General features: G+C 31.6%; 1 protein-coding gene across 1 annotated transcript in view; it reads right to left on the reverse strand.

Annotated features, from left to right (window-relative positions):
* LOC111695675 (solute carrier family 13 member 5) overlaps positions 1 to 20660 on the reverse strand; it is a gene marked incomplete in the record, with an annotated part of 23989 nt that extends 3329 nt beyond the window's left edge. Inside the window, 11 exon segments of the mRNA XM_023465078.1 lie at positions 1058 to 1144; positions 2231 to 2560; positions 3548 to 3688; positions 4160 to 4260; positions 4599 to 4724; positions 12549 to 12643; positions 15337 to 15398; positions 16672 to 16718; positions 18413 to 18491; positions 19757 to 19803; positions 20551 to 20660. Of these exon segments, the coding sequence (XP_023320846.1) occupies positions 1058 to 1144; positions 2231 to 2560; positions 3548 to 3688; positions 4160 to 4260; positions 4599 to 4724; positions 12549 to 12643; positions 15337 to 15398; positions 16672 to 16718; positions 18413 to 18491; positions 19757 to 19803; positions 20551 to 20624 (1189 nt within the window).
* Positions 20661 to 23698: the final 3038 nt, after the last annotated feature.

Genomic DNA, 23698 nt, shown 5'->3' on the forward strand with positions numbered 1-23698 from the left:
ATTATTATTATTATTATTTTTATAATAATTATTATTATTAATATTTTATCATTACATTAATATTAAATAATTTAAAAAATAATCAGTACAAATATCGTAAATCTTCTATTTTTGAACTTACATTGAAGTTTAAGAAAATGAAATTCATTTGGTTGCATACAATAGTTGTTCAAAACATGCTTTTTCTTTATAAATAGCCCTTCAAATAGATGAGTTATGATTGAAAACATTTAAGATATAAATCTAGTTTATCTTGAGGTGCATAAACCTACCCTATTTTTCCCCCAGGGAACCCCCATGAAGTATAGCTGAAGCCAGGCCCAGGTTATTACTAGATTCAAAGAATATATCATCAACTCTACAATCTTTGATTAATTTGCTCTTTTGTTAATCAGTAGATTAATTTGATCTCTTGTTAATTTGTAGATTAATTTGATCTTTTGTTAATCTGTAGAATAAATTTGATCTCTTGTTAATTTGTAGATTAATTTGATCTTTTGTTAATCTGTAGAATAAATTTGATCTCTTGTTAATTTGTAGATTAATTTGATCTTTTGTTAATCTGTAGAATAAATTTGATCTCTTGTTAATTTGTAGATTAATTTGATCTTTTGTTAATCTGTAGAATAAATTTGATCTCTTGTGAATTTGTAGATTAATTTGATCTTTTGTTAATCTGTAGATTAATTTGATCTTTTGTTATAATCTGTAGATTAATTTGATCCTTTGTTATAATCTGTAGATTAATTTGACCTTTTGTTATAATCTGTAGATTAATTTGATCTTTATTCGATATTCCTGAAGGGAGAACTGAATTGATTAGATCTAACATTGCACTTCAAATTAAAAGTGCACACAGCGGACATCGAGATCAAGTGATCAGGATTAGATTAGATTAGATTAGGGCTAGGATCAGGATTAGGGTATCCGACACAAAAGTTCCCCGCCCAGAGCAGAAAACAAAATTCATCAGTCAGTATCAATCTTCATGGTAGAACTGCTGCAGTACACTATATTTATAAAACGAAGCTAATGGTGTTCTTGATATATTCCTTGCCTAGGTTTAGAAGCATAATAGGACAAGCAAATCCCATCCAACTTGCAAAATTAATAGGAGTGTCACCAAACAGAGTACTCAACATTCCTTGATAGAGATATGTAGACGCTTTAAATTATAAATTAAAGAAATATTAGATTTTTTAAATTATAAATTAAAGAGATATGTAGATTTTTCTAAATTATAAATTAAAGAGATATGTAGAGTTTTTAAATGATAAATTAAAGAGATATGTAGATTTCTTAAATTATAAATAAAAGAGATATGTAGATTTTTAAAATTATAAATTAAAGAGATCTGTAGATTTTTTAAATGATAAATTAATGAGAAATGTAGATTTTTTAAACTATAAATTAAAGAGATACGTAGATTTTTTGAAATTATAGATTAAAGAGATATGTAGATTTTTAAACTATAAATTAAAGAGATATGCACATTTTTCTAACTATAAATTAAAGAGATATGTAGAGGTTTAAGATTTGGAAATTAAAGAGATATGTAGACGTTTTTAAATCTAGAACTCCAAGAAACATGTAGATTTTTTAAATTATAAATTAAAGAGATATGTAGATTTTTAAAATTATAAATAAAGAGATATTAGATTTTTTAAATTATAAATAAAGAGATATGTCGATTTTTTAAATTATAAATCAAATGGATTTGTAGACCTTCTAAATTTAAAAAATTAATTGGACAGTTAACGTTGACGTGGTATCAACGATTTCTTGGCCGGTATTTTTTCAATTTTTAGGTTGAAAAACAAAAATATCTCTAATATATAAAGAACGAAAGGATACCTTGTCAAATGGAATTCTTGAAAGGAGTTGTAATCGTAATTTTCAGTGACCCCTTCATTCAAAGACAGCATTATTAAAAACAGTACCCTTAAAACCTTTATTAATAAATGATGTGTAAGATATTGTCGTTATTTTAGCTCTAAAAGTTTTTTTCTGATAATTCCCATATGTTTTCCTGCAGTAGAAATACGCTAGTCACTTTTGTAGAGAAACCACAATTGAAAATAATCTTTTTTCGAAATTAAAAACATTAATACCAAATTCATACTTGATAAGAAAAACCTTGTAAATTGGATATAGTCATCTTTGCATAGAGGGTGACATGAAATTACGCTTACAGTCCCTTTAAATGTAGAACTTTATCTTGCATTTATACCTTTAAGAACTAGGTTTGGTCCTGTGCCGGTGAGTGTACCGGTTCCGCCAACATTTGCCGCGTATGCAACTGAAAGATAAATCATGATGCGGATTTTCCGCTTTTTTGCTTTCTTCTCATCGGAATCTAGTTCTTGCTTCCGATACACCAAATCCTTCTCCTCTGAGATAGTCTCGAGGCCGCCGGACTCAAGATGGTCACCGTTGATTTCGGCAAGAACAGCCTCGACGATAGGGACCATCATGGCGGTGGTGGCGGTGTTTGAGATCCACATGGAGAGGAACATGGTGGGGAGCATAAACCCCAGCATTAATAGTCGCGGACTGGTTCCTGAACAAACAAATTTTAGGTCGAAACTTTAGTATTGTTAACCCTATTCCGACTGACATCTTGTTTACCCAAAATAGTCTGGGGGGGGCGGTCCCGGGGACCCTCCCTCTATTTCCTTCTTGTGATACAAATCCATAACGTTTGATACATTTTTGAAAGCCCTTCGGCTGAACTTCAATAATCTGAAGAAAAAAAATGTAAATTTGCAAAAATCCAACTATTTATTGCGAAATTTAATTATTTGGCAAAAAGTGTGCAAAAAACTAAAAAGCGAAATAGGTCAAATTATACATATTTGAAAAGCCCTTGACCATTGCAGCGAAACTTTTTTCGATTTTCAAAACCTTAATGTGTATTCAAGAAAACCAAAATTGTGCGAATTCCCTTTAAAAATGTCTTTGCCAAATCTACGCACAATTCTTTGCAAAAATTACGCCATTTGCTTTCTTTTGTTGTAGGCTTTTTAAAGAGCTATAAAATTTTTAAATCCAATGACTGGAAGTAGGCCTAATTATAGATTTAGTCTAGTAAAGGTAAAATCAGGCATTCAGAGTGTATGCCTGAGGACTTAGGCAATAGGTACAGTGAAACCCTTAATAACGAATACATCGAAAGAATTCATCAAATGTCGTACTCTTCACTTTCTGAAAATCACTAATCAGTATCTTTTTCTGTTTTACGGAATAAGTTTGGATGGATTGAAGATTTAACCAATTAGAAGCAACAGAAATCTGCTCTCAGCCAATAAAATATTGCGATAATGCCAGTTAGCTGTTTTTCACGGATTAAGAACTGAATTGTTTCAAAATAAACAGTATCCACTGCGATATCATACATAATCTCTGACCTCTTGTTTATAAAAAGTTTACAACGTAATATAATCTTTTTGAAAGTATTTTTCATATCTTGGGATACATAAAACTGTGAAATAGGAAATTTTATCAATTTCATGTTATTTGATATTTTTAGTAAAAGATGGTTTCCAACCTATAAGCAGTAGAACTCTGAGAGCTATTCTCTGATGAAGGCGACAATGTTCAACCGCAATTGCTACAATGAGTCCACCAACAAACATCATGTTGGATTCTTTCAGATATTTGACACAAACATCATCCGTTGTCATAACACCTTGATGCATCCTTCATTTTTTTTATGTTCAGTAATAATTAACATTTCTGCCGAAAATCCTTGAAAATTGTTTTTATAAATCCGCAAAACAGTAATTAAAAATTTGTATGACAAAAAGATTAATGAATTGATACATAAAGGAAAAGATTACGGGATGAATTATATTGATTAACTAATATATGAAATTGTGGAAGACAATAACTGACCTCTTGAGAAGGGTTCCACATCAAGCTACGCGGCAAGGCTCATTTAGTTTTCTCGTGTGATTTATAAACGATCTTATAGTTTCCCTTAGTGGATGAATAATGATGAACAAAAGAAAAATATAATGAATGTTAACACATAGAATAGAAGAAACGACAGCTAATTAAATGTATAATCTCGATAATTGTAAGATGAATGAATATATTCGAAATAGAAGGGAATAGTGAAAGACTGAATAAATAAAAAGGTATAAGGATGAAGAAATGCCTAGAACTGGAAAGAGAATAACAGGAAGAAGAGCTGTGATAGGTAGAGGTATTGCCTCTGTAACCCAATATATTGCCATCAGTAGTATCACAAATCCACATCTAATGTTGTCTTTGTATTCTGATTATTTATACAATAGAATTTGTAAAGATCTATTATCAGTTTTTTTTCATAAATTCATATTGGACCAAAATTACAAACTTGTCAAAATTATCATCCTTGTAATTAGCAATATTATTATTATTATCATTAATATCATTATTAATAATTATCATCATTATTAATAGTTATCATCAGCAGTATTGTTAAATTATATTTTAAAGGGACTGTAAGCGTAATTTCAATTAAAATAATTACAGTAATAATTGAAGTCCCTTCATTTGATTCAAAAACAGTAAAAAATCCTTTTTTCATCTGTTTTTGTTGATAATATTCATACTTTGCTTCTGAAGTTCCAATCTCTGAGAGTAAAGGTGAGAGAAGAATAGGAGTCAGGATGATAATGAAGGTTCTCCAAAACTGGAGAATATTGGAGACACCATTCATCACATCAGCCACCTTTCCACTGAAATATCGAGAACTGACTCTTTAATTCATAAATTAATATATTTTGGCCTAAAATCAACGTAGCTTGATTGGCGCTGTCAAGTTTTCTAGTTGACATTTTGCGCATTTCTTAGGATTGGATACAACCAGAGATACAATTTTGAACACTCTGAATCCCGGCTTGTATCTATGTTTTGATGAAAAGAAAGCAGGAAAGCTACGATAATCAAATGAAGAAAGTTCAACCAAAAAGCTAGGTAACGCTTTTTAGTTGGCGTTGAATTTCGTCAAAAGTTTTAAACATTGATACGCAAAAATTATTCATAATACTATATTATTTAGTATTTACTAGATGAATGGCCCGGCGTTGCCCGTGAGAAAATTGTTTTTTTTTAATTAAAAAAAGCCCGATTTTTTTAGCCTATAACAACCAAAAAATGTCAGTTCAATCGGTCCAGCCGTTTGGTCGGCTATGGGCAACATATATATATATATATATACGAACGTCTTGTTTTATTATATAGATTTTCTTAATAAAAAAGCAATTTAATTTATATAACCTACCTGCTATTCATGTTGAATATTTTCATTTTTTCGAATATATTTTTATGATATTCAATTCACTGATGATTAGTCTATATTTATGTATATCTAAGGTGTGTGTATCCCGTTCCAAAGTTGTATCTCTCTCAGAACTGAGTCCCGGAGAGTAAGCTAGGGGGGGATTCACACTATTCACACTTAAACATCTGCATTTTCATCCTAACCATATATATAAAAATATATATTCTACCTGCCTGAAAATATTCAGGCATAGGGGGATTCTGAAATATTATCATTTTTTTAATGAAAATACAGTTTATCTTTTAGTTTACTAATTACAAAAAAAAATAGATGTGTGTTTGTGTTGGGGGGGGGGGGTACAGGCTATTCTGTGCTGGATTAGTTCTGCTGGTGTTGAAAAATAAAAAGAGTTTTATATATCCTGCCCATTCAAGTTACGACGGAGAAAGGTTTGGGTATAAAATGCTGACAGAAAATCGTACAGACCCCTGAACATTGTACATAAAGGTTAACGTGCAAATTAAAGGAAGTGGAGGATTTTTGTAGTAAATATCATTCTAATTTTAAATCAAAATGCATTGCTTCATGCTAAAACTAAAATTCGAGGAAAAACTGTAAACAGATTGTTCACCCCCAGAGCCCAAAACTTAAGACAGGGTATCGTTATTAAAACCAGTTCTAAAACCCCCGGTTTTATGAACGGGGTTAAGGAGTTTTGTGAAAATAAATATTTTTGTTATAGAAATATTATATAATTCAGTTTGTTTATAGTCTCCATTTTTTTCAAATCTCTTAAAACAAAATCTACAAAAGTGTTAAGACCCCAAAAAGGAAACTCAGGAGTTTTGTTCAACGATACTCTTTTAAATTTCAGGCTCAGATCTATGTACACTTGATACGGACAGATGCCGCAATACATAATTGTCCGATGTACTGTATGTCAACATTTGATCTATATGAACCCTGAGCTGAAAACTTTAGAATGGTGGATATCGGGATTAAGGCTTAATCCACTCTTTTTCTTAATCTGCAGATTAAATATTGCTTGTTCTCCACTCATTTTTAATCTCCAGATTGATTATCCGATCAGGATTAAGGATATCCCATTCAAAAGTTCCAATCTCTGATCTCTCTCCTTGCAAAGACGACGGATTACATCCCTTAGTTTATGACCTTTGTTTACTATCTTTGTTATTGTTTTGATAAAACCATACGTCACGGCCAAATGTGTCAGAAACCCTATCCCCCAAACCTTACATCTATTTCACCTTTATGTCAATACAATAAATACGACTTTTCTATTTAAGTCTTGATTTCTAACAATGCTTTCTTATATCACTTTTCAAGTAACCAAGGAGAAGCTGTCAATTGACCGCCAGTTTTTGTTTTCATATATATGTGTATTATATGATGTTTGAAAGCTTGGTAGAAATAAAAAATTTAAATCGAAAGTCGTCTTCATTGTATTGATATATGCAACGATTACCGCATTTAAACAACTGACTTAACTATCTGATTTCCCTTCTCAAGTTAAACCAGATTTAAATAATGCCCATTTTTTAAATTAAGAAAAATAACATAATTCAAAATATAAATTTTTTACTCCCAAATCAACTCTAAAAACTAACATTTGTGTAGCCAATATTTTACCCTGGTGCTAGTAGGGAATAGCCCCTGCACATTATTTGTCTCTTATCGACACAACGTGACTAGTCTGTCTATAAGCCTCTTCAATTATTGGAACTTTTATTTTCAATTTAATCTTGTATGTTGTCAACAATTGATGTTTTTACTTTATTCTAAGGGACTGTACATTTAATTTCAAGTGACTCTCCATTTATTAAAAAGGAATTTGTAGTCGTTTTTATAACTTGAAAAGGGGCAAATTCTGACAATTTTTTAAAAAATTTTCGGCTGCATAAATGCGGAAGTCACTTTTTTGGAGAACCCGAAACTACAATTAAAATATCAATTTTAAGATGTTAAGATGCCGATCTAAAGTTAAAATCATTTATTTGTGGGAATATTTTCTGCTATTTTCGTGTTTTATAAAAATCAATTAAAGATAAAAAAAATCAGACTGGTCCTTTAAAAAAACGTGAGAGTCAAAAAATATTAATCGTCGCCTGGGGCGGATACAGGGGGAAGCAGGAACTTCCCACCCCCTGATATTTGAGAATAGCTTCTTAATAGCACTTAAGTGAAAGAAAACCTAGTGCAAAACAGAAAAAATATTTATCTTTTTCTTCCTAAATCTGGATTTTTTTGTTCCGAAATAAATCTAGCACCCCCCTCACTTAAATTCTGTATCCGCCCCTGATCGTCGTTTCTTTTCACCTTTCGCTTTTATTCATATTGTACTTGTTATCGGCCAATCAATTTTAACTATTTTTTTATGGCGACACTTTGGGTTTTTCTAAATTAAATATCAGGCTTTTTCAAATTTTTTTTGTGAGAAATAGGGAAAAGTCCGTATTTTTTCTAAAGAGCTAGATATTCACTTGTGCACAAGTGTAATAACAGTCCCAGCACCGAATTTAATGAATTTGGACTTCCTACCTCAGGATCAAATTTAAATCACCGATTAAAATCCTTCTTTAATCTTTACCAGATTTGAACCGGCAATAGGTTGTTCAGTGATGTTGCTCAAATTCATTAAATTCAGTCTCCAATCTGTGGTTTAGGTCTAATATCCCTGACTTAGACTACAAACTGACTCTAATCCTATATGTAAGTAGCCTACGTATGCTTTATGCTAAAAACAACCTAATTTGAATACAATGATTCCAGATTAGATACTGGGTCAAATCTTTACCCTGGATCACTACTAGCTCAGAACCTTTAAAGGGACTAGAGCCGTAATTTTAAGTGAAACTTCTGCAAAAGGGGCATTTCTAATTAACAACGATACCCTTTAAAACTTTGCCTGATTTAGAAAGAATAAAATTCACGTTTTTTTCTTCCTTTTAATATGGTTTTTTATGTGGATTTGCTACAGCAACATTGGAGAAATTGTAAGAATTAAACACTTTTCAAGGTAATAACGACAGTATCTTCCACAATATTGATCTTTAAATCGGAAGTTAATTGAAAATGCGTCTATATTCCCTTTATTATTCAGATTATGCTAGAAATTACGTCTTTATTCCCTTTATTATTCAGATTAAGCTAGAAATTACGTCTATATTCCCTTTATTATTCAGATTATGCTAGAAATTACGTCTATATTCCCTTTATTATTCAGATTAAGCTAGAAATTACGTCTATATTCCCATTATTATTCAGATTAAGCTAGAAATTACGTCTATATTCCCTTTATTATTCAGATTAAGCTAAAAATTACGTCTATATTCCCTTTATTATTCAGATTAAGCAAGAAATTACGTCTATATTCCCTTTCTTATTCAGATTATGCTAGAAATTGTGTCTATATTCCCTTTATTATTCAGATTAAGACTCGAAATTACGTCTATATTCCCTTTATTATTCAGATTAAGCTAGAAATTTCTCGTTTATTTAGTGAATTCGACTCAATTGTTCTTTTCCCGTATTTATCATATATTTTTCAGATATTTTCATAAGCTAATTTGAAGGCATCTGATAAATATGATAATTGTTCAATCTGAAAGAAATTGGAATAGATTTCCATGTATTCTATATATAAAATATATGGCTTAAGTTTTTTTAGTTTTTGAATTCAATAAACATCAAAACAGCTGAACTGACATTTAAGGCCCATACTGATATCTTGTTTTTTTGTCCAATGAACAGTTTATAGCAGGTAAAGATTAAAAAATGTAAAATTAATATTCTGATTGTTTGTATACATAAATAATATTTAGAAAAGTTATTTATATTATTATGCAAAAATCTTCAATATTAATCAATCGCCGTAAATCTGCGTGCAATTTAAAGTATTTTGAATTTCTATTTTGATAAAAATATTAAAAAACTTCCTGGAATGAGCCCCTGCTCGGAATCCTGGTGGCAAGATAGTAAAGTAACTAAACTCTGATCATGATCAAAGTTTAGCGTATACTTGTACATAGTTCCTCTATTTCTATATACTATAACCTCCTTTTTCTGACGCTGTTTTAAGCCCGAGAGACATAGAGAGAAGAAAGCTACAATCCGGTATAAACTAGTTTAGAGTTTAGACAAAATACAGGGTGACACGGGTAGTTACTAGTCTCCTGAGTAATTACAGGGTGACACGGGTAGTACTAGTCTCCTGAGTAAATACATGGTGACACGCGTAGTACTAGTCTCCTGAGTAATACAGGGTGACACGGGTAGATACTAGTCTACTGAGTAAATACAGGGTGACACGGGTAGATACTAGTCTCCTGAGTAAATACAGGGTGACACGGGTAGATACTAGTCTACTGAGTAAATACAGGGTGACACGGGTAGATACTAGTCTCCTGAGTAAATACAGGGTGACACGGGTAGATACTAGTCTCCTGAGTATAGAATTAATATAATTGACGAAAAAACATATTTTTAGAAAATCAGAAAAAAAAACATGTAATTGTCGAAATTTTTCGTATACATATATTTATAATAAATGTATATTTTATGTTTATATACACATTTCACATTTACTTATTGACCTACATTTGATGAGCCAAATATCGTAACACAAACAAGGTATACAAGGGGGGGGGCGGAGTTTTGTTAATGTTAATTTGGTAATTACAATTTGGTAATGACAATTTGGTAATGACAATTTGGTAATGACAATTTGGTAATGACAATTTGGTAATGACAATTAGGTAATGATAATTTAGTAATGTCAATTTGGTAATGATAATTTGGTAATGACAATTTGGTAATGACAATTTTGTAATGACAATTTGGTAATGACAATTTGGTAATGAAAATTTGGTAAGGTGGCATTTGGTTTAACGAATTGGTAATGACAATTTGGTAAGGTATAATTTGATTTAACGACAATTTGGTAATGACAATTTGGTAAGGTACAATTTGGTTTAACGACAATTTGGCAATGACAATTTTGGTAACGTCATAAAAGTGACAATTTGGTACAGGGGGGGGGGGCAAGAAGAACAGTGCTCTAACCTAAATAAAAGTATTTGATAGAAATTGGGAAATTACTTATTTACTTACTGGCCCATTAACGGGAACAGCTAAAGTTGTACAAGCAAAAAATTGCTTATCTAACAACTGTTCAAATTTAAACAATTGATTTTAAGTTTAATAATAATGTTTATCTTACATCGCGAAAAACTTTTTATTTTGACTAGGCTTATAGAGCACATCGCACCCCCTTCAATAACAATTTTAGCCTTTAGATGTTGTTGTTCAATCCACTTTTTCTCTTCGTTACTGTAAAACTCAAGCTTTCGCGGATTTTATCATTTTTCTGATAACATTTATTTCAAGGCAGAATTTTGACCAGCCAAAAGCCTTCCCTCATGGTTCATATGAGTTGCAACTCAAAATTTGGGACCAATCGGTTCATCAGTTTTGACATTTATAGGATATAAAAGCAAATTTATATTTAAAATTACTTTCGTTTTGAATTCGATTTCTAAAATTTTTAAAATGTTGTATTTAACAGTTTGTAAAAATTTTTCGATTTCTAATACTAGATAGTTTTTCCCATCCTATTCCTAGATAGTAGATGGGTCACATGAACTTACGTCTTGCAGTTACGTCTTAGACGAAAAAGTTCTAGAATTTAACGTCTATAGATAAGGTTGTGCAAGTGCAGGTAAATAATATCTTTTCAAACGGGTGTCCACTACTAGGCATGTTTTATCTTGTAAACTAACAAATCTACTTAAAGAGAATGTTGACGGAGTTTCAATTGCATTTAAAGTCAATTTTAGAAAGAAAAATAAAGATATCCCTTTGCACATAAATTTCGAGCTAAAAGCGAATCATTTATTTGGTTTACAGTCCCGTTATGCCTCTTATTATAGTCTTATTTGTACTGTACTGTTTGTCCAGGCTAGTTGAACGGCCCAGTACATGAAAAGAACTGGATCAATGTTGAATGTACCGTGATTTTGAATCGTATAAAGTTTTGCTTGAAAGTACGACGTCTACTACCATAGAATTATAACAAACTAGATGCACTCTCTCTCTGTCTTGTCATTCAACGCGGCATGCGCGTAACTCCTTAGGGTTATTGTGAACAAAAAACCCCTAAATCTTGAAAAGACGACATCTATTGATCTATCTGTTTTGTTATTAATATATGACGTATACAGTCTCTTTAGGGTAAATAATGTTTATCTAGGTTTATGCAAAGTGCGTACACTTTTCTTGAACTTTATCTTTTTCGTTTGGGCAAAGGCCAAGTTACCCGAATGAACTCTGTCTGTCTTGTAATTCAACGGGCGCACAACTCCTTTGCGCTTCTGCCTCAGGATTATGTGAACGAAAAACTCGTAAATCTTGAAAAGACAGCATAAAGTGTTCTATCTGTATTTTTTAATCTATGCTTAATTATTCAACATTTTCAATTTCTCTAATTTCCCCTCCTGTAGACATTTTGGAAACCGAAAATTCAAATTTCAAGATAAAATTTATTTTGCCGAAAAATAAGTTAAATATAGCGTCTTGAAAATTTTATATTTTCATTAAACAAACAATCATTAAATATCTAAATTCCCGGTAATTAACTTTAATCCCTTCTATAAATTCTAAAACATTTCATTCAGCTAATCAGAAATTCTTGAACATTTTTAAGAAAACATTTTGTGAATTTCTAAAGAAGATACAAGCAAAGTTATGATGAGAGTTTCTTAATCTTATGCACTGACTGTTAAATTGATTAAACATGAATACAAATGACCACTTTTAATTTCATTACATGTACATTAAAAAGACGACCTTTAGCAAACGATAAATAAATAGCAAATTACATGCTTCGGTCCTATACTAATTTTACAATACGCGCAACAGCTATTAAATGTTTGTAGTATTGAAGGAAATTTATTCAGGTTTTCTTCCAGGGGAAAACCTTGAAAAACAGTTAAATAGGAAGACGACATTTACGCCTAATGTGTATTTGATGCTATTATAAAGAAAATAGTTTTATTAGTTTAGAAATAGAACTGGGTCTGTGTAAACTGAACAATTTCTGTGTTTTATGTTTATTGAACTATCATCATTACCTGACTTTTGCCGTCGTCTTCCATTTCCACAGTTTTATGTGTCTCGTTGTATTATTATTATTATTATTATTATTATTATTATCATTATTGTTATTATTATTATTATTATCACTATTATTATTATAACTTACGCTCTATTAAGAGGTTCAGAAAAGGCTTCATCTAACTCCAAATGATCGTCATCTTGATCATTGTTGTTCACATCTTCATCTTCATCAGCATGATCCTTGATCACATTTAATAAAGGGACTGTACACGTAATTTCAAGTGACAAAGCTTTTATTATATGTTAATTCCCTCTTTAGTCCCTTTTTCAGCCATTAAACATACAGAAACAGAAACTGTGAAATAATTGATGTTTTCTGTGAAATAATTGAATTTTCTTTTAATTTAAATGTCGAATAAAGTTGTGTGATTTAGGATTGTTAAAACTGAAATATGACTCAAAATGTGCAAAAAAATTTTCAAAAATTACAATTTTTGTGATATTTCATGATTAAAAGAAAATAGATTCCGCCGACTTAGTTTAGACTTTTTCATTAATTTTACTTTAATTTTTTTCGATAATCTTCATTCACTGATTAATTTTATGTAGATTTTTTTAAAATATACTTTATATTAATTAACATAATTTAAGATATTGTACCGAGATAAGGTTTCATACTGAAGCCATAGTGAGGTATTTTTGCATTTTTTTATTGTTCTGGTTTTTTATTGTTAAAAACAAACCAACTGTTCCATGTCATACAATATTTGCAGTGTTTGAGTTTAACCCATGGTTTAAATAATTTTTTTATTTTTATTTTTTAAAATTTTTTATTTAGCTTGCTTCTTTAATTCTCTGAATATGCAAAAATTAATCATGACCGGATGTTTTAATCCTTAAAAAATTGCCCCGTCCCTCCCCCCCCACTCCCCAGTCCCCACTATGGGTTAGATCTTTTTCTGAACAGCATGCAGTTGCATAATATTTATGCAAACAATTGTGCAATAAATTGTGTACTCAGTGTCTGCATCATGTCAGTGCAGAAAATGCAGACATAAATGCAAAATGAAAATATTGATTAAATAAAAAATCCAAAGGGTTGATTTAAAGAGGAGGACGGATAGAAAAGAGTAGAATGGGTTGAGTTAAAGAGGAGGACGGATAGAAAAGAGGAGAATGGGTTGAGTTAAAGAGGAGGACGGATAGAAAAGAGGAGAATGGGTTGAGTTAAAGAAAAGAACGGATAGAAAAGAGGAGGATGGGTTGAGTTAAAGAGAAGGACGGATAGAAAAGAGGAGGATGGGTTGAGTTAAAGAGAAGGACGGATAGAAAAGAGGAGGATGGGTTGAGTTAAAGAGAAGGACGGATAGAAAAGAGGAGGATGGGTTGAGTTAAAGAGAAGGACGGATAGAAAAGAGGAGGATGGGTTGAGTTAAAGAGAAGGACGGATAGAAAAGAGGAGGATGGGTTGAGTTAAAGAGAAGGACGGATAGAAAAGAGGAGAATGGGTTGAGTTAAAGAAAAGAACGGGTTGAAAAGAGGAGGATGGGTTGAGTTAACGAGAAGGACGGATTGAAAAGAGAAGGATGGGTTGAGTTAAACAGAAGGGCGGATTCAAAAGAGAAGGATGGATTGAGTTAAAGAGTATGACGAATTGAAAAGAAATGGATGAGTTGAGTTAATGAGAAGGACAGATTGAAAAGAGAAGAATGTGTTGAGCTAAAGAGAAAGAAGAATTTAAAATAGGATAATAGTTGACTTAAAGAGAAGGACGAATAGAAAAGAGAAGAATGTGTTGAGTTACAGAGAAGGACGGATTAAAAACAGGAGAATAGTTGATTTAAAGAGAAGGACGGATTGAAAAGAGGAGAAAGGGTTGAGTTACAAAGAAGGACGGATTAAAAAGAGGAGAATGGGTTGAGTTAAAGAGGAGGACGGATAGAAAAGAGGAGAATAGGTTGAGTTAAAGAGAAGGACGGATTAAAAAGAGAAGGATAGGTTGAGGTAAAGAGAAGGACGGATTGAAAAGAGGAGATTGGGTTGATTTAAAGAGAAGGACGGATTGAAAAGAGAAGGATGGGTTGAGTTAAAGAGAAGAACGGATTGAAAAGAGAAAAATGGGTTGAGTGAAAGCGAAGGACGGATTGAAAAGAGAAGGATGGGTTGAGTTAAAGAGAAGGAAGGATTGAAAAGAGGAGGATGGGTTGAGTTAAAGAGAAGGACGGAATAAAAAGAGGAGAATAGGTTGAGTTAAAGAGAAGGACGGATTGAAAAGAGAGGATTGAGTTAAAGAGTATGACGGATTGAAAAGAAATGGATGGGTTGAGTTAAAGAGAAGGACGGATTAAAATGAGAAGAATGTGTTGAGCTAAAGAGAAAAATGGGTTGAGTGAAAGCGAAGGATGGATGAAAAGAGAAGGATGGGTTAAGTTAGAGAGAAGTACGGATTGAAAAGAGAAGGATGGGTTGAGTTAAAGAGAAGGACGGATTGAAAAGAGAAGGTTGGATTGAGTTAAAGAGAAGAACGAATTGAAAAGAGACGGATGGATTGAGTTAAAGAGAAGAACGGATTGAAAAGAGGAGGATGGGTTGAGTTAAAGAGAAGGAAGGATTGAAAAGAGGAGGATGGGTTGAGTTAAAGAGAAGGACGGAATAAAAAGAGGAGAATAGGTTGAGTTTAAGAGAAGGACGGATTGAAAAGAGAAGGATAGATTGAGTTAAAGAGTATGACGGATTGAAAAGAAATGGATGGGTTGAGTTAAAGAGAATGACGGATTAAAAAGAGAAGAATGTGTTGAGCTAAAGAGAAAGAAGAATTTTAAATAGGAGAATGGTTGAGTTAAAGAGAAGGACGGATTGAAAAGAGGAGAATGGTTGAGGTAAAGTGAAGATCGTATTCAAAAGAGGAGAATGGTTGAAAAAAATTTAGGTACCTGGTCCGTATGATGGTAGAAATAACACATAGGCAGCTTTCTTCCTTCATTAGAACCCAGAGCTGAACATGTTCAATTCTCTTTATATGCTTTATTCATGAACTATCGACTTTTAGGAAGGGATGGACATAGTTTTTAGGTCCGTTATTAAACATTTAAGGGTTTTAGGTCCGTTGTTAAATATTCAAGGTTTTTAGGTCCGTTATTAAATATTCAAGGTTTTTAGGTCCGTTATTAAACATTCAAGGGTTTTAGGTCCGTTGTTAAACACTCAAAGTTTTTAGATCCGTTATTAAATATTCAAGATTTTTGGGTTCGTTATTAAATATTCAAGGTTTTTAGGTCCGCTATGAAACATTCAAGGGTCTTAGGTCCGTTATTAAACATTCAAGGGCTTTAGATCCGTTATTAAACACTCAAGGTTTTTAGGTTCGTTATTAAACATTCGAGGGTTTTAGGTCCGTTATTAAACACTCAAGGTTTTTAGATCCGTTATTAAACATTTAAGGTTTTAAGGTCCGTTATTAAACATTCAAGGTTTTTAGGGTCCGTTATTAAAATTCAAGGTTTTTAAGTCCGTTATTAAACATTCAAGGTTTTTAGGATACGTTTTTAAAAATTCAAAGTTCTTAGGTCAGTTATTAAACATTCAAGGTTTTTAGGTCCGTTATTAAACATTCAAGGTTTTTAGATCTGTTATTAAACATTCAAGGTTCTCAGGTCCGTTATTTAACACTCAAGGTTTTTAGGTCCGTTAACAGTGTTCTCTAATAATTTAAGATGTTTGTTCTTTTCTAGATGTTATGCTTGATAATTTTGTTTTATTACACTATGCAAAATTTATACTTTTTACTAAGATATTGACATAAACGAGGCCCATCAGTAATTCAGTGAGCTTGTGCAGGTTGTACATTGTACAATGTACGGTATATACTTACAGACTATACACGGCAAAACTGAATTGTACAACAAATGAATCCTACCCTTCTAGTCAAGGATGTAATTCAAGGAAAGTTAATTGCGGTCGTGTGGTGTATACTCTGGGCGGAATTTGTAAACAAAAATAGATGCATCAGTGTTCGTTTAGCATCCGAGGAGGTTAAAAGCAATAAATTTTGATAATTTTGATAATTCACATAATAGTTTCCTATGACCAGAATATTTCATTGATTTTTTTATGTGAAAGACGGATCCCATGTCAGGCTGTAACATCCGTCTTGTTTTACATAACCGCCCAGAGACAGTACACTGCAGTACAAAAGATGCGTAGACCTCTGAAATAACTTAATTCCTTGCATTACATCCTTGCTTCTAGTTAAATCAATGTCAACTTACTGTTGAATATATCCGGATTCATAGGGAAGGGTTCCAGAAAACTTCTCCTATAAAAGCAAATATTTCTAAATATATACTGTGGTCCTCAGAAACAAACAGAATAATATAAAATGTATTTACAGTTCAGTTATAGTCATTATATGGGAGATAGATTGTTATATTATATAATTCCAATTCTAAGGGTATTGTAAATCTGACCAATCCTTAAAGGGAGTAACCGGCAATGTGTGGTAGTTGAACTGAGAATGTAGTATTGTGGAAAAAAATTTTAAGGGTTCATTTGAGACATATGAAACGTCTTAATGATGTATAATTACTGAGTTTGAGCGCAAAGTCGACGTTCAAAATTATCCATTTGGGTGGTTACGTTTTTAGAATCGATATTTTAAATCGACAAAAAATGTTAATAATTAAACAGCAAACTAATTAGATGTTTATATTTTTAAAAACCGATTCTCAAAATCATCCCTCAAAAGTCAAAAAGATTGAATTTGCGCCCTTGCTGAACAAATATGCACCGTAAAAACGTCTGATAGATTTCAAATGATTCTTTAAAAAAACGTCAACAATACTACATTCTCAGTTCAACTACCATACATTGCCGGTCACTCCATTTAAGAAGAAAAAAAGAAAACATCTTTTAAAATATTGTTATGAGACTTTTAAATGAATAAAAAACATCAAAAAAGTTGATACGGATGGATTCAAGATGTTCAAGATGTTTTTTGTTAAAAGATTTTTAATTAGTTTGATCTAAGGCCAAAACACAAAGGATATTTTTAGACAATGTGTTTACTGGTTTTCATATTTTGACCGAGTTCAGTTTATGAATAATAGAAATCTTTTTATTTCCATATATTGAGACATTTTTGGGTTGTTTTACAGTTTAAGCAAAACTATAAAGACATTGAAAGAAAAAATAAAATGTCGATTACTTAACTGATACTGATAATGGAATACTGCAAATATTTAGTTTTTAACCCTAAACAGGCTGGGTGGGGGGGGGTGTAATGTTGATTTTGGTCCTAGTACTTTCATTTTTGACACTACATCGTGAATTTTTTTTTGACTTTTAATGAATGAAATTTAAATGATTCTTTGTAATTTTTTTTAATGCAAAGGGTTGGGTAAAAGACGGAAAAAATACCATTCTTTAAAAAAAATATATAATAGCCAATAATTTTTTTTGTGACTAAAGCTACAGATCTAAAAACTATATTTTTGAAAAGCCCTTGGATGCAGAAAGTTGTGCAACACTTTGATATTTGTATAAACCCAATTTTTTGTTCATTTTTCTGACTCTTTTTCTGGCATTTTTTTCAACCCTCCCTAACACCCAAACTGTTAAAGTTATTGGTCTACTTTTTTCAATGAGCTGGCCTTAAAAAATTGTGCTATGAACATGAATTTTAACCCTGTACCTATTCTCTAAGCCCTTTTTCTAGGGGGGGGGTGACGTGGGACGCCCCCCCCCAGGCGTATATAGATTCAGACCCCACAGTGCCTTTATAGGGTTAACCAAATTCTTATATAAAGCTCTTTGAAACTGTTCCAGCATATTCCATAACTATTCATTTATTTTACATTTACCGAGATTCAGATATAATAGTATAAAATCCATGTAAAAATGTCAAGAGACATTACATTAATTTGTTCGATATCTCCAAAGTTCCGAGTTAAACTGCGTATATTTTCGACAATAAAATTTACAATTTACAAAGGATACAATGATCGGTTAAACCTGGATATATTACTGTCTTTTCTTTTACGTAAGAGGAGAGATCCATCTGAAAGCTGTCTGTACGGTTTTATGTTTTCTCCTAAATAACATATTTTTTAGAAACAAAGGAATAGAGTCTTTGCCAAAAATTCATATTTTGTAATCTTTATAACTTTCCAATCTGATATTTCAAACTGAAATTATTTGATAAAGAAATAACTCATAGTTTGAAATATCTAAGGTCTACGACATGAGGGGAGGAAGGCCAACCACATCAATCTCTAGTCCGAACCACATTCTCATCATTTTCTCGTCCGAACCACATCGAAATCCTCGTCCTTTCAATATTATTTTTTTTTTAAGTGTCCTATCCTTGAAAATAAATACATTTTTTAAAAATATGGCGACGTTAGGGCATAAAACATGACTAGAATAAAGTTTTCCAAGGATTTTTAGATGTTGGAATCTTCAAATCTACGAGAATGATGTCAAATATTATTTGCCTCCAAAATGGATAACTTTCACACATAAAAATTTATACCAAAGAATTCGCGTGAACATGGTCTTTAATCTTTCCATTTCAACTGATTTATTTACAAATAAGGTAGATTTGTTGTCCCCACTAAAAGATCACTACTGCCTGCCGCATGCTTAAAATTATAGAAAAAATAATGTTCAATTTATATTATTCAAATCATTTGCTACAGTTAATTGGTCACAACCCTATGAATTCAAACAGTATTTAATCATATAAAAATTGTAAGTCATATCTCTAACCCAAATTCAGCTTGAATATTACAAAAAGTTGTTTACATCAAGTTTGAGAATGTTTTGCGGCATTTTCCGCAAAAGAAAGGGCTTTTAAACAGACGCTTTTTTGTAGAACATCGTTTATGGAGCATTTTCATTTTTACACAAATCTAAAAATTAATTAGGAAAATTTGATATTCCATATATGCCATATTTTTAAAAAATGTATTTATTTTCAAGGATCGGACACAAAAAAATAATATTGAAAGGACGAAGATTTCGATGTGGTTCGGACGAGAAAATGATGAGAATGTGGTTCGGACTAGAGATTGATGTGGTTGGCCTTCCTCCCCTCACGACATTGAGTTGCAATAACTACCCTTTATTATAAAATCAGAGTTTTTGGAAAGATCTGAACGAAAACCTTAAGTCCATCAAACTTGCAGAAATACAAAATGAAATGTCGTCATTTCTTTTTGTTAATTTTTGGAAGGGAAAAAAGGGTGTTGTAGGTAGAGGGGGTGGGGGTTATGGAGAAAATCAAATTCAAAACTTCAAAGCCGTCACTGAACCCCTATCAAAGTTCAAATTCCATGTTATATAACTTTCTCTAACCTTTACTCCTGGTTGAAATAGCTCCCAGAGATTTTTGTTTTATAACTCTAGATTAAACAAATATTAAAATACTGTAGAGAGTGGTCAATAACTCTAGACTAAACAAATATTAAAATACTATATATAGAGTGGTTTATAACTCTAGATTAAACAAATATTAAAATACTATATATAGAGGTTTATAACTCTAGATTAAACAAATATTAAAATACTATATATAGTGGTTTATAACTCTAGATTAAACAAATATTAAAATACTATATATAGTGGTTTACTCTGTGTTTTTTTTCCTGTTGCAAATTCACAAATTTTAAATCTCCCAAGAGGAAACTTCCCAAATTTGTTAAATTTCCTAAGAGAAAACTTCCCAAATACTGAATTTCACAATTTCTAAACTTCCCAAATGCTGAATTTCACAAGAGGAAACTTCCCAAATGGTTAATTTCTCAAGAGAAACTTCTCAATTATAAAATTTCCAAAGCGAAAACTTCCCAAATTGACATTAAAATTTTTCCTAAATGATAATTTCCCTATATACAGAGAGAATAAAAAACTGTGGAATGATTGCCTTCTATGCTCTTCCTTTTACTTTAGAAATATTTATAAAAAGTTTCCAAACTAAAAAGAAAATTTATTGACATTTTATAATTAAAAATTAAAAATCGTAGCAGATTTATCTCTGGAGTTGCATCCTTTGTAGGTAATCTTTTAGTTTGTTATTTTTATATCATAACATTTATTCTTAAAGTTTTTAAGTTGGCAAAGATTTGTTGATTATGATGTTGTTTAATTTCCTGTTGTGTTTAAAATCTGGTTTCGACATGATATTTTCAAGTTTCTCCGGGTCCAGGTTTAACTCCAAGCTCATGTGTTAAAAACTACCTAGGAGGAGTCCGGCACTAAAAAATCTGAAAGGAAAAATATAAAAAAATTTTTTTTATCTTAGAAAAATAATATACCTCATAATTTCTTATTTTATTGCAAGTGAACAAAATCATGCACATTTAAAAAAAATTGAATCTAGAAAGAACTTGTTCTTAAAACCTTTATTTCTAGGGCTACACGAAAGTAATCGTGGATTGGTACACCTTGACCATAAGTTCAGGCCCGGTTTCAATAGATAATGCATAATTTCCTAAACTATGTGGAATCAGCTAAGATCGCTGTGAGGGCTTTGATAAATCGTAGAAAATAGTAATAATCGATTAAATAGTGTACAAAAGAATTGAGTCGTTGCCACAAAATCTGATTTTCTAATCCCTATATCTTTGCAACCCGATGTCGTAGACCTTATATATTTCAAACTATAAATCTAGTTAGATCAAATAACTTAAGTTTGTAATATCAAAGGTTTACGCCATCAGGTTGCAAAGATATAAGAATTCCTTAATATCACATCCACGTTGTATGCAATTTAAATGATTTCATGACTATCTATCTCTCATTAGTTACTGAATTCATGTGCTGTTATAAATAACCAAGTTTAGACCTTGTGTTTAAGCTGAAAAGTCAAGGAACGAGTGGCGCCAAGCAACGTTAATACTACGAATTTATAAAATTTTAAATGTGTGTTGGTAAAGTTAAAGTAAAGATTAAGATCTAAAGATGTTGTTGTGTTGCTGGGTGTAGAAATACTAGCAATACACTGCAATAACATTACTATTCCAGATCTTTAATCTTCAATATCATTCAGATCAACGTGCCATATATATCCATATACGAGATATATATATATACAAGAAGAGGGGGGGGGGGCAACCACAACAGTTTACAATCCCCACCACACAAATCTGCTGTGCCCCTAGCTAGATATGATTACCGATTTTTAAACGATCGAAAAAAAACGAACGATGGAAGAGCAAAATGGATTGTTCAGAGAAATGAAAAAATAATCGTTTTAATGAACGAACAATTTTATTGAACGAACGATTTTGCTGAACGATCGATTTTACTGGTTGACTTTTCAGTGAAAAAACGAACGAAATAGATAAAAAGTAAACGATAATTTTGATTACAAACGAAATCATTTATTTGTTGAACTTGAACAATCGAAGAAAACGAACGATAATCGAACGAAATGAAAAAAACGAACGCGCCCGGCCCATCTCTCACCCCTAGCACGCTTATTAATCTAATACAACCTGTTTCTGTAGAGGTTACAAATTGTTGTGGTTGTACTCTCTCCCCGATCCCTCCTTAATATGAGGTATACTATACGACACGGGCAGCCGTAGTACATTTGAATTTCCGAGCCGGGTCAACCTTTCCGGTCCCAGTTTTTTTTACTGTATCGCCCGGATATTGGGTAAATAAAGCAGACACTCATTAGGACAAGCCGGTACAACAAGGTTGACGCGGTCAGACTTTAGGTTGAATTTACTTTTACTGAAGGGTGAGGGGTGCACCACGAAATACAGTTTGTATAAACACAATTTATGAATTCTCAATAAACAAAACGGAAAAATTAAATATCTTCAGAAAAATAAAAAAGAGGCCCAAACTTTTTGTTTTCTTTCAAAAGGTTTGAACTGAAAACAATTTACAATACTATACAATATAATACGAATTTTAGTCCTAATTAGTCCTATTGAAATTATCCTTAAATTCGAGCACCATGTTTTTACGCCATTTCTTAAATTTTTACAATCTCTTGAGATACTTCGGTCTCTATAGCTTGTCCCAGCCGCAATACTATCCATTTAATCACGTCTAGTTATACCGTACAAATATACTTAATGGTGCAGGTTTCCACCAAGGTCGACAACAAGTTGAAATGCAGTACATTATATATATATACACACAATATAGTAAACAGTGTGTCCAAAACATTTTCTTAATGTACAGAGTGTCCCACGAAACATGACAGTTGGTAAATAGAATGTCTTCTTCCGTAATTTGTTAAGTTGTTTAATACCAAAGACAATAATAAAAATATTATATAGGAGTCATATTATATTAAAATTAACTTTAATGTAAAACATATTTGAGCAAAAGATTTTTTAAACGAAATAAAATGAAAACAGCCGTTAATATCTAATACAGTGTATGGAAGACAACATTCAAAACTATTTACCAACTGTCATGTTTAGTGGGACACCTTGTATATACACAATTATAATAAACAGTCTGTCCAAAATATCATCAGATCTTGTTACCAAAAAAATGCGCTTTTTATTAAAATTTCATAATGTTATCTTTTCTATGATAATTCAAACATTTCATTCAGCCACTTTGATAAAAATTACTTTTTGATATTAAATTTCATAACATAGCGCATTTAGAAATGTAAAACCTAAACGATATATATAATAGAAATAAAACTTTATTTATTATTATTATTATTATTATTATTATTATTATTATTATTATTTATTATGCAACTTTTGTGTGGATATTGTTAATCTTGTTAACTCTGGATCTCAATTTCAATATTTGAGGATACAAGGATCACTCAATGTAAGTTGTCCCTGCAAGGTATAACCATCACTAGATATCGAAAAGGAATTACAGGGAATTCGATATCGTCTTTTTAAATAATTCTTTGATTTAGTTTAGTGATACCTACTGAGAAAGCTGTACTCTGTAAGATTTTCGTCTGCTATGTTTAGAATTTGTTTGTTTATGTGTTGACTGCATACAAGTACTTAGTAAAACAAGAAAATTACAGTTTACAAACAGAGTAAACTTGTCCGTCTTCACTGTTCATCTTGCGGAGACATTATAGACAATTCTTAACAGTCTTTTACACTTTTCATAAAATAAACTCTAACAGACATAATAATATTATGGCTTTTGAAAATAGGTATTACAATGCTAATTCATAACAAAGACGATATCGAATTCGTCACTGAATTCCCACGTTTTTTGGGACACCCTGTAGATTAATCCGTAGGTCTGCAAAACATGGGAGATCAATGTTTGATCCGGAGAATCACAACACAA

The sequence above is a fragment of the Eurytemora carolleeae genome, unplaced genomic scaffold, assembly GCF_000591075.1.
Source record: "Eurytemora carolleeae unplaced genomic scaffold, Eaff_2.0 scaffold166, whole genome shotgun sequence".
NCBI lineage: Eukaryota > Metazoa > Arthropoda > Copepoda > Calanoida > Temoridae > Eurytemora > Eurytemora carolleeae.